The sequence below is a fragment of the Netta rufina genome (assembly GCF_964035555.1).
Source record: "Netta rufina genome assembly, chromosome: 7".
In the NCBI taxonomy this organism is placed as follows: Eukaryota; Metazoa; Chordata; class Aves; order Anseriformes; family Anatidae; genus Netta; species Netta rufina.
Window position 1 is genome coordinate 27,896,655 of NC_140130.1, and position 11,672 is coordinate 27,908,326.

Genomic DNA, 11,672 nt, shown 5'->3' on the forward strand with positions numbered 1-11,672 from the left:
CGACAGAAGCAAATTGATCTTTAGCAGTGAAGTCGTATGTATCTAAGATAAGACTCTAAGACATTTATAACTACAGGCTATGATATTCAATGTGTTACTGGAAAAAAGGATCTTTCACAGTCTAAGATCCTGCAGCTAGCTGCTTTTTCCTGTATCAGCCTCAAACAACAAAGGATACTATTGGTCTAAGCATTAGCAACAAGCCTAGTTTGGGGAGGAAAAAAACATGCTTGCATTTAATCACATCATAAGATTTATCCCTTGAAAAAAAGGAAGGGTTTCTGCTGTACCTGACAATCAAGAGTAACAACCATTTCGCTAGGTGATGTTAGAAAAGGACTTTTTATTAATAATTATTCATTAATTATGAATAACATGTTACAAGCTCTGCTGTTATAATACAGAGACATCTTGACTGTTCTTTTATCCATTGACAATGTTGATGGGCCATTTTCCTTACCTGATTAAAGCCGGTGACACATTTGCGACCATTTCCTGGAGAATTTTCCTAGCTTTTTTCTTCACTTTGTTGATAGCTTTAGGATCCGTCTGAGCAAAACTACCTGGAACGCTTGGTTCAGAAGCTTCATCTACGATGGCCTTCTGTACTCTAACATTAAAAAGTAACACTTACGAGACAGTTCTGCCATAGAAGAGTTCAAGACAGACAACAACTGCTATGAATAATCTATACACTACTACCAGAGTAATTTGCAGGCATAAAAGAAGATTAAAAGCCACACCAACATTTTGTGTATACCAAATTAATTCAATTTAATTCAGTACTGCTAACCTCTGAATTAAAGAGGTGGATGATGGATGAATGTACTCAGATTTGGTACATAAAACAGTATGTATACACTTGATCACTGACACTAAGTGATCACTAAATTTCAAAAATAATTAATAATGTTAAAACTGCAAATAGCGCAGTTGAAATCTCCTCTGTTCATACTTTGTTTTTACTACCATAGCAAATTTCACTTACCTCGTTAGATTTATGCAGTTGCTATTTTGCATTTCTACAATATCTCCGCACTTGAAATCTCAGTTTTACAAAGTATAACTAAATTTTATATGGGCTGTTTTCCACATTTAAAACATATATAAGAGAGATTAAGTGGATTAACAGACCGTAACTGTGGCGCAAGGTAGTTTGCATTGTTTTACAAAAGCAACACCATCATCTTTGGCTGGGACTTGAACAAAAATTCAGGGGAGTTCTCTGACTAAACTAGACTGGAGGAGTGGGTATGTGGCTGTGTTTCTCTGTGTCCATGGAAAACAGATACCTTACTAGCTGATCAGGGTATCAACATGCCTTTTAAAATTCAGTAGATGAGACAGAAAACAAGCTACACAAAACAAAGAGTAGGTGTAGACACTTTATAATCTTTTTCCAATTTTGTTTCACACTATTGTTGCTTCATAAACTAGGGTAATCTGAAATGCCACTTTCCCATTATTTTTGAAACACTGAAAAATTTTGATGACAATAGTATGGCTTTAGTAATAACGATTTAACTTGAATTAGATAAACAAAAGTTTGAAGAGTTTCCACACAGCAATTTATTTTTCTGTGTACCAAGTCTGCTGTCCACCCACTACACATTATTCATTAAGAATTACAAATCTCCCCTCTTAGTATTCAAACTGAAATTGCAAGCCACAGTCCTGAGTGTCTGTGCTAAAGACACTGCATCTTCTAATATATTTTAAAGAGCATGGTTTTCAAAGCCATCAGTTTCCAAATTCTTAGATTATAATGTAATGTATTAGTCATACAAAAAAAAATATTTTGCATTATCTTACCTGCTGTTATTCAGCACATTTTCTGTCAGATTCTTTGCAAACATACCCTTATGAACATCCCTCTCTTGCACAAAAAGAACATAGCAAAGCCGTCTTGCAAGCCATCCTCTGTACCTACAAAAATATGAAGCAAGTTTGAGTGTCAGCCTCAAAATAAACAACTGGCAAAAAAAAAAATGGAACCTTAAAAATAAATACTAAGAAGCAAAAAGAAGTAAAGTTCTTCGAAGTGCTACTTAAAAACTTCTGCATTTTTTGTATCTTAAGCCCTGACCCTTCCCGAGATTATTCATTATTATTCAGTATTATGCAACGCTCTTTCATTACTATGCACACATGGAAATATTTGAAGCTTGCACTTTTACTGCTGAAAGATCTTCATGAATGCAGAGAAGAAAACCGTGAGAAGCTGTTAATCCAAGAAAGAAGGAAGTATATTGCTGGGACTAGGTACAAAGTCTGGGGCCTGATTAACAGTTTTCTCTACCCTCTGCCTCTACCAAGTGACACAGAAAGCAACTGCCTGTAGTGCCATTAAGGACACAGCAGTAGGGCAACAGGGAAAGAAATACAGGGATACAGAACGAAGCACAGGAAACTACTGAAGCATACAAAGCCCCTCCTTTTTTCATCCCTCTTCACAAAAAGTCTGTGCAATGTATTGCTGATGCTCCAGTGGGTGCCCCAGATGGAAACGCTGCCAAGGTCTCACTTCCTTGTGGCCACCTGAGCTGCCAATGCTGGCCGTTAAACCTCCCTACCACATTACAACATGTGTAAATACACTGAAAAGAGTTATAAAAGATGAGAAGAAACTTGCATACTGCAAAAATGTCAAACAGAATTCGCCACAACTCCTGTAATTGGGATGAGTGCATACACACAAGCAATCAAAACTGTCACATAACACACAAATATTCAGACCGTCTCTAAGGACAAAGAATTTTGCTAACCATGTTGTCTGGAAAGTAGATTGGTGATGCTGTTTTAATTGCTTTTCCATTTTCCCCTTCCCACCTGAGTTTGAGATAGCTTTATTGATTTTTCAAAACAGCATAGCGAAGGAGATATGCTTCTTTCTGTCAAGAGGTTTTGTAACTAAGAACAAATTGTAACAGCATGCAACTATTAGACGGACCTGTCTAGGTACTTGTGTATTCATTTTAAAGCTTAGACACAATGCAGAAAAAATAGAAAAACTTGTTTTCTAATCATGTAGCATGAACATAAGAAAAAACACACGGAGCAGACCCAGTCAAGATGTATTATTTTGTCCAGAATCTTGCTCCAAATTACCAAAACTGACATATTCACACCTCAGTAAAAGGCCGCTGATAATTCTTGGCCTTCGGAAGCTTATGGAGACACCTGTTACGGTGGAACCCCAGGGGACCTCAGAATTTTATTATAGTCTGAGAATTGAGGATTTTAATAACATTCTTAGCTAAAGGCATTTTATTTCAGAATAATTCATTAACCCATATTTTATTGCCCTTGTATTTCTAATTTAAGAATCTCTGACTATTCAAAAGCACTCAGGGATGAGACTTCTCAAACTAATATAAAAAGTTGAACACTATTTCAATTATTTTTCTGTATTCTAAACTACAGACTCAACTCTTAAAAAAATCATTAATTCAAATTGAAGAAAGAACAGTCTCTAACATTAGCTTCCTCCCTCTCAAGCACAGCACAATACTGCCTTTCTTCCACTCAGACACTTTGGCTCATTTCTTTCAGGCTGCTGGCCTCTCTTTGTTTGCTCTGGTTCCACAAACACTGCAGAATCTGCTTATGCTAATGATTAGTGCAAAAACTTCAGCAAGCATTATTAACTTTCCAAAGAACAAAATGAAGGAGACAAGATACAATTCAAGTAGCACAAAAATACATACTCATTTTTCTGTTGAATACACCATCTTTCAAGAGCTGCACTCTGCCACTGAGGCAGAGGAGTCACAGTCTAGCAAGACATTTTCAGATTTAACTGTCATTAGTAATAGTAGTGAAAGCCTAAATCGTGAGCCAGATTTGCTCAGTAAATTAAAATGCAGCCCAAAGTCATTCTTAAGTACGGGAATAAAACAGCTCCTCTCAGCACTATACTGCAGATGCTGCCATTTGCAATGAAGGAAAAAATGCCTTTTTTTTTTTGTGAAATAGGTCTGACCTTTACTCTCCTTGCCAATAATCCCAAAGAACTTTGTCCTGTGCCCAAATGCACACAGCTGAATTTTACAAGTATATTACTTTCCTGAAGTCAGCATCGATTCCTGCATTTCAGGACTGCAATGTGTATTCACTCAGTCTGGACTACCCTAGAGATTTCCCTGCCATAAGATTAGAACACACTGAATTTCAAAAGTAAAAGAAAGACTTCCTACTTTACCTGGTATGTGTTTCATTGATATATATGACATTACGTAGACCCAAAGAAGGAATACTAGAGTTGAAGAAGTTATCCTGTAAAAACAAGGAGAAGATTAGAAGACTGTTTCTGTATATAAGAATAGTCACCTCTTTACATTCCTAACAACAAATAAAATAATGCAGTATTTTTCACCTCTATTATAAAAGGCAAAGCAGAGAAGTGCTGAATTTCCTTACAAAGTATACAGAAAACGTTTTGAAATGAAAATAAAATTCAGAAAGTTACTACTCCCAACTCCAGTACTTCCAGTGCATTCTCTAGGCTTCACTGCATACAGAAAAATGTTCTGGTTACATTCTTCAAGCCAGATTTTTTTTATTTATTATATTCTGGTGTAACATAAACCAGGACTTGTCACAATACAGAACTCTTATTTGAGCCAGAAATTCATTAAGCCACACTCAGCATTACTAAAACCACGAGCCTTTCTACACTCAGCCTGTGACATCCAGTTTGACAGCGGATCAGGCATCACATAACAGCAGCCCAGGGGTGAGAATATCCATGGTTACATGGCAAACTGTCTTCACATTCCTGCTCTGCCTGAACAACAAACTCAGTCCAGCCTCCTCCATAAAGGCTCTCCATGTCAGACTATTAACTGCTCTGCGATGAGTTTGGGAGCAGTTCCACTTCGGATAAACAAACATTCCCTGGCAGGCAGACCTGAACTTTAATCTTCCATTTTCCAGCTAAGAACCTTGACCAAAAGATTAAATATTATTTGGGCAGAAAGAAACTAATTTTAAAACTGGTACCATGCCAACAGGGAATTATAGGTAAAATCACTGGGATTGTGCATTTCAAGGAAGTCAAAGACAGGGAAGTTAAGGAGAAAGATGGTTACCAGCAACAGCAAAGCTACAGAACAGCCTCATTACCAATTTTGCAATGGGAGACAGATAAGAGCCTTATTTGTTTGTAGTTTGTTTAGGACACTCAATTTGCCACATATTGAAAGACATGAGTGTCCTGTGTCATTTGCAAATCAGGTAGAAATTACACACTGCAGTGGGAGCAAACACTCTTGCCCCATGTTAAAGCACAGCTGTGTAGTATGCACAATCGACAAATTGTAACTTTAGGCACTTAAATGAAAACTTTCAATTAACACCAATTTCTCACAATGTTTATTCTTAATTTTGTGCACAATGACGACTTCTTGGTCTCCCAAAAATCAGCAACAAATCTGAGGAAGCATCACTGAACGCCTGAGTCCACTCCAGTGCGCTAACCATTCATTAGGTTATAAACTTGCTCCTTGAAATTCATCCTCCAGATGCCTCGTCACACTTCAGCTTTTCCTTGTTTAACTCTGCCCCGATCCTCTGCCAGGCAGAAGATGTGGTTCTGTGAGACGACGTGAGCTAATCTCCCAGCTCTGCACCACACGGGAGCTGCCCAGCTCCCACACTGCCCTACCCTTTCCCACCACCTCCCCACCTTGTAACTTACATCACCACTAGCACTGATGAATATCAGACCCCTTAATGAGCCAAATTCATTCAGGTAAGGCAGAAAACTAAGACAGCCACGGACTAAATAAATAAATAAAGCAGGCAGTTCTGCTTGGCTGGTAAACTTTATCAGCCACAGGAGAGCAGGAAGAACGTAAGAGGGAACAGACTTGCCACTTATAGCACCAGCAAGGTGCTAGCTTGGCCAGCTCACTATGGGAATCTGTCTTGCTCATCTCTCCCTCTTCCTTGAGATAATTAACTAAACAGGCAGCTCAAAAAAAAGTGAAACATACGGACTCTAATGAGAGGATCTGGTTTGTTATTGTCTGCAGTAAGAATGGTACCCTCTTGGGGCATAATGCAAAAAAGGACTTTATCAGGTCACGCCTCGTTCCTAAGTGAGATCTCAGGACTAGTAATTTCTTATTAAACGGACAAAATACAGAATAAGATTTTTCTTCTTGAAGTGTAATCCCCAACTTGAGAGGAATAGCCTAATTACTAATAGCCTAATGACTAAATGCATAATGGCCCTAGCTAGGGATTACTACACACCTTTTTACAAGTCAAAACACTCCACTGTTTGTTAGAAGCAGTCCCAGTTTCTCTAATTGCCTGTCTTGCTGCCCATATCATATATACTCTTCACAGCACATTCGGATTTCTATCCCACATTTGTGTATCATTGCTGCAGCTTTCTATTTTGGCATAGTAATAAAGTGAAATAACAACTTTTCCTTAGTCAAAGGAAAAGGCAAATTGTTATTCCAGTCCAGCCAATTATGGAGCTCAGTGCAGGTGTAGCTGAGTGCAATGTGAAGCCTGCGGTGTACACACAGTCAAGCCAGATGATGAACTTGTTGCAAACTACATTATGCCATTTATCAGCATTTTACATCTTCAGCCTACAGAAAACCTGCTCAATGCAGTTCAATAAAGGTCACATTTTAAAGCAGCTCGCATAATGTCTCCAGTGCCACCCTCTTGATGCTGTTCCCAGCAGACAAATATCCCTGCCATTGTAACTGGCACGTCTTGCTGCCAGGATGGGCAGACAAGCCAAGAACTATTTGGGTGCAGAAAACGAAGCTGTCTTCTCAAGCACAGGACTGATCTCTTCAAGTTTGAAGGGAAGTACATTGCTTACTTCAAAACTGTGCCTGTTGTGTGGACAGAGAATCAAGCATCCTAAAAATAAGCCTTAACACTTTTGTAAGCACCAAATTCCCGTTACTAATCCAGTAGAGCAGATAATTTTTTCCATACATTTTCACAGTACTAATTCTGAAGAGCTGGACAGTTTTGTGCATGGAGTAAGTCCGCACTAAATAGCAGGAGACAAAGCATCACAATAGATCTGTGTCATCCATTAATTCCATGACAAAGAAAATATAACCACAAACAAATGAGAAAAACTATATTCCTTTATAAAGCAAGAACATTCTGACCTTAATTCTGAAAGTAAGAAAACTTCTGAAACTTCATTACACTGTAACTACGCATTATTGTCAAACATAATCCAGCCTGTAATCTTCTTACCCGGCTCTGGGGAGTGCATACGTAGCAACATCGTCCCACAAATGGCCTTTTTCTGCTCAACAGAGTCTCTTTCCATTTTAAAGTGGCAGATCGGAAGAGAGGAGGCCTAGAGTTACACTCTCCCTATGGAACAAAAGAACACCATGTCAATATCCAGCAACATATGTTTTAATGGGTATTTGAAAACTTTTGATTAGAGGTGCTGCCAGAAACACTCACAAAACTATCACAAAAAAATAAAATAATCCTGAAACCAATACTTATTTTTTAAAGATTTTTTTCTAAAACAAATTATTTCATCTCCAAGTGATGTGATTTAAAAACAAAAAGCAAAAACAAAAGCAAAACATTGTGTTGTACTTGTACATCTTGAGCATTGCAGCATTTGCTGACATGTGAAATTTTAAAATAAACAATAACTCTACTACGAAACAGCAAGGAAACTGACAGCTGAGAAAAGGTGAAGAATTTAACTGTAAATTACACGCTAATGTAAAGGTGCTCATAATATGAGCGATGCATTTCAAGCTTTTACCAGACAACACCCTGTAAAATTGCAATTTGAATATACACGAAACATTAACTCCATTGCCTCTGTAGGCTGTTCTTTGGCAGTTTTATTCAAAGCAACATGAAAAAGGAACCACTGTGCTTTCCCCAGTGTTAGGATAAGATTACAGAATGGAAAAAATCAAAAGTAAGTGCATTTACAGAACACGTTCTGTTTGTTGGGATACAACAAAAATATACTTAACTACAAGACTTACAAAGACATTGGCTGTTCCCATTAAAGTCTACTGCATTATTGCTCCCCTGAGTATAAGCATCAGGTCCACTAGACTCATTTTTTTAAACCAAATATTGTAAGTTTTTAACAAAAAGGAAGCCACAGAAACAAACGACAATGAAAAGATGGCAAAATACAAAGATATATGTTTAAAATAGCTTGTTCAAAAGGAAGAGAAGTGTGGTAGAACCAGTACCTTAAAACCAGCAAGCACATGGCTTAGAAACACAAACACAGATCATCACATACCCAGTGAGAAAGCCAGCCCACTGAGAAACAACCAGAAAGTCAAAAGCAGTGCTGAAGATGACTGAAAACAAAAATATGCAGATATCACACCTGGCAAGCTGTATGAATTTGCACTTATTCCAAGGCTAACTCTTCAACTGAAATAATTAAGCACCAAAATGCTAAGCCTGGCCCACTCTGTTCTCTATCACCCTCAGTAATGCTAACTCCTCATTAACCAACTTTGTAGCAAAAATGCTTCTGCTTGCCTCCAATCCCAGACCAAACTTACCACCACTTTCTTACAAAACCTTTCCTATCTTTTTGGCTTGCCTGCTTTCATCCCACTCTCTCACAGACCTCTCCGTTCCAGCAGCTTGCTGTGTAATGTATCCTACTCCTAGCTAGATACAAAACCCAGCTGTCAGGACATCTGTCCTTTTCCTCAACTCTGACCATGTCTCCAACCCTTCTTCTGTACCAAGTTCAAACTCCTCCTCTCCAGAGCAGTGCCTAATTTCTCCTGACCTATACTACTAAACCAACCAGCACCCAGCTCGTCCCCATGTGGCTTTGTGCTCCACCCAACCCTCTCCGCTCCTTCCCCCTTTGCCTCCTCCAAATCCCCAGACTCACTCAGAGGACACCAAGTTTTAATAGGCTCCTTATTTTTATCCACCAAGTTTCCTCTGCCTGCTGTACTGCATGAATAGCTCTGACTCTGATGGTTACATCACTGTGCATCTTTAGCCTCACGCTCCTTTTCCCTTGCACATTTCAAACAAGTACCTCTTTTGGAACAGGAACCAGCTTTCTGTTTGACTTTCTGTTTGACCTCAGTCTGCTACAGAATGAAATTCTGCACGTCTACTATTACATAAAATGATTACTAACATCACACCAGTAGACTGTGAGACTACGAATAGAGTTCAATATGAAGGTTTTTCCTATCGAGCATCATTAGTCTTTGGCACAGCACTGAACTGTTTCTTCTTCCTTACATTTCAAGTTACATTAAAACCAAAACTGTATCATGCATTACAGATGATTAAAAAAAAAAAAAGTCCACCTTCAACCTGCATACAAAAACGAGAAAACAAAAGGCAAACATGGCCAGCCACGTTTGCAATTTTTACTTACCCATTCTTCATTGGAATGCTTACATCTACCAATGCTGCACTCTGCTGAGGTGGACACATATGAAACATCTATCGTTCCAAGGGACAACGCAGTTTCATCCATGACACACGAGTTGATCTGAAGATCAGAAGCTGTAAAATAATATGTATTTGTTTATAAAATACTCATGCGTATATCGTTTCAGGGGTAGGTATCTAACAATTAATTAGCTAATGGGTATTTTGGCACCTTTCAGTAAAAGTTAGATTCTGAAGAAGTTTCACTACGCTCAGAAACCAGCAGGATTTAACCCACCATATTCGATTTGCGTGAATGTGGTATACCAATCAGCTATGTGCATGTTTTTCCTTCCCTTCTCCTCTTCCCATTACAGGTCATCGCAGCCCCCTCAGGCTTTTCCGCTGTTCTTCACTGCGTGGATTAAACCATTTGGCCACAAGGATACAGAGGACATTTCAGCCAGGACATTTCAGCCGCTTTTAAAAGTTTACTATTCTCTTGCGCTACGTGACCTCATTCTTTCATCATTTCCTTCTGAAGGACACCAATCAATTTGATAAAATTTCCTTTATGCCCTCTCCCAGTCCTATCCCACAGTAAGTTTTATGTGCCTGGTCTAGCTGCAGTCAAACCAGTTTACAATCTCCTCGGATGGAGGAGTGCTCCGTGCAAAGCACACCCCTAATTCCAAACATGCTGCTGCCATCGGTGATGTGACGGGCTCGCTGGATTAAAAAACATTGAAAAGGTCTAAAATTGCACAATGATTTTAAAACGGATGATTTATCGTCTATATGGTAAGCAAGGTAGATAATTCTCCCTCAAACAAATGAAAAAGGAGGCCAAACGCACCAAAACAACTTAGAACTGCGTACCTGCAAAAGCCTACAGGTTAAACCGTTTCGTTTGGGTGTCCCATCGAGAGAGGAGCCCCAGCGTTTTAATTTAGCAAAAAATACCATAAAGCAGCAACTCTACCTCCTGCATCTGTCCCTGCAATGACACGTTACAGCCCAGCCACGAGCCACCCAGCAGCGAGCCCGTTCCCGTGTAGGATTTTCAGGAGCAAGGCCCCACAAATCTCCATCCCCGCATTTTGCCTCTCCCCCCCTCCCTGCAGCCCCGTCCCTGCCCGCACCAGGTGCGCACCCCAGCAGCAGCCGCAGCACGCTCAGCCTCGCACCGGGCATCGTTACACAACCCGAGCCCATACGGGAACCTCTTCTTGGCCGACTCTTTAAGTTTCACTTGCCCTTTTTAACTAAAGCACATCAATACTCAAACTACACAATATATGCAATAAAATAGTGGCTGAACGCCTGAATAACTCCATCGAAGTGTGCCCCCGGATCACGCTCAAGGTGACCTTGGCTGCACTGGCCTCTAAAACCTCTCTGCCGGTGTTTCAAAGCCTGCTCCAGCGCTCCCAACGCGCCACGTACCTCCGCCGAAGGGCTCTTGCTCAGGCCGCCATCCCCGCGGGGCTGGGCGCACGGACCCGGACCTGGACCCGGACCCGCACCCGGCGCTCTCCCGAGCTCCGCTCCCGCTCACGCCGCCACCGGGGCTGCCGCGTCCCCGCCCGCTGCCGAGGGGCCGGCACCGGGACGCCGCCGGGGGTGGCCCCCGCCGGGCAGAGCCTCCGCGCCCACGCGGCTCCCAGCCGCCCCCTGCCGCCCGCTCTCGCCCCGCAGCCGCCGGGGGGAGCTGCCCCGGACCCGACTCCGGCTTCGGCTTCGGCTTCCAGCCCGGTCGCTACACGCGGAGAGGGCTCGGTGGCGGCCGCTGCCCCCTGCCCGCCTGCCGGCGCCGGGCCTGACGCGATTTCCTGAGCGCCCGCCGCCATGGCGCGGGGCCGCACGGCAGCCGAGGCTCCCCGCAGCGAGCCCCGCTTGTCCCGGCCCCGCAGCGCCTCAGGGGGCTCCGGGGGTCCCCGGTCCCGTCCCCTTTCGACCCAAATGTCGCCATCCCGGCCTCCCGGGGGTCGCTGGGCAGCCACCCGGCAGCCGGCTCCACCGCCACGCTGCCTTCATCCCCCCCCCCCCCCCTCCTCCCGGCTACTTTTCTCTCAGATTAGGGCTGCTCAAATAAAAACCCTGAAAAAAAAAATAATACGTAAAAGCGTGTTTGTATGGGTACACAGGGGCTCGGATATACAGGGGCTCGGGGCTGTGGAAGTTAGAACAATTGCAGAAAATTCGGGACAGGTATCGATCTGCCTACCTGGCCTTGCAGCGCTGCCAGTTTGTCTTTTGCTGAATGCAAAAGTAAATGT

At 41.8% G+C, this 11,672-nt stretch overlaps 1 protein-coding gene across 2 annotated transcripts in view; it reads right to left on the reverse strand.

Annotated features, from left to right (window-relative positions):
• The window catches only part of GPAM (glycerol-3-phosphate acyltransferase, mitochondrial), a 31,541-nt gene extending 20,442 nt beyond the window's left edge, over window positions 1-11,099 (reverse strand). The window contains exons 1-6 of one of the 2 annotated variants that reach the window (XM_084290616.1): window positions 10,840-11,099; window positions 9,398-9,528; window positions 7,243-7,365; window positions 4,202-4,275; window positions 1,813-1,926; window positions 461-610 (exon numbers count right to left, since the gene is read on the reverse strand). In XM_084290616.1, the coding sequence (XP_084146742.1) occupies window positions 461-610; window positions 1,813-1,926; window positions 4,202-4,275; window positions 7,243-7,365; window positions 9,398-9,499 (563 nt within the window). In that variant the 5' untranslated portion in view covers window positions 9,500-9,528; window positions 10,840-11,099. The remainder of the gene's footprint in view (window positions 1-460; window positions 611-1,812; window positions 1,927-4,201; window positions 4,276-7,242; window positions 7,366-9,397; window positions 9,529-10,839) is intronic. The other variant, XM_084290615.1, reaches the window with a different exon arrangement.
• Between the last annotated feature and the right edge of the window lie 573 nt (window positions 11,100-11,672).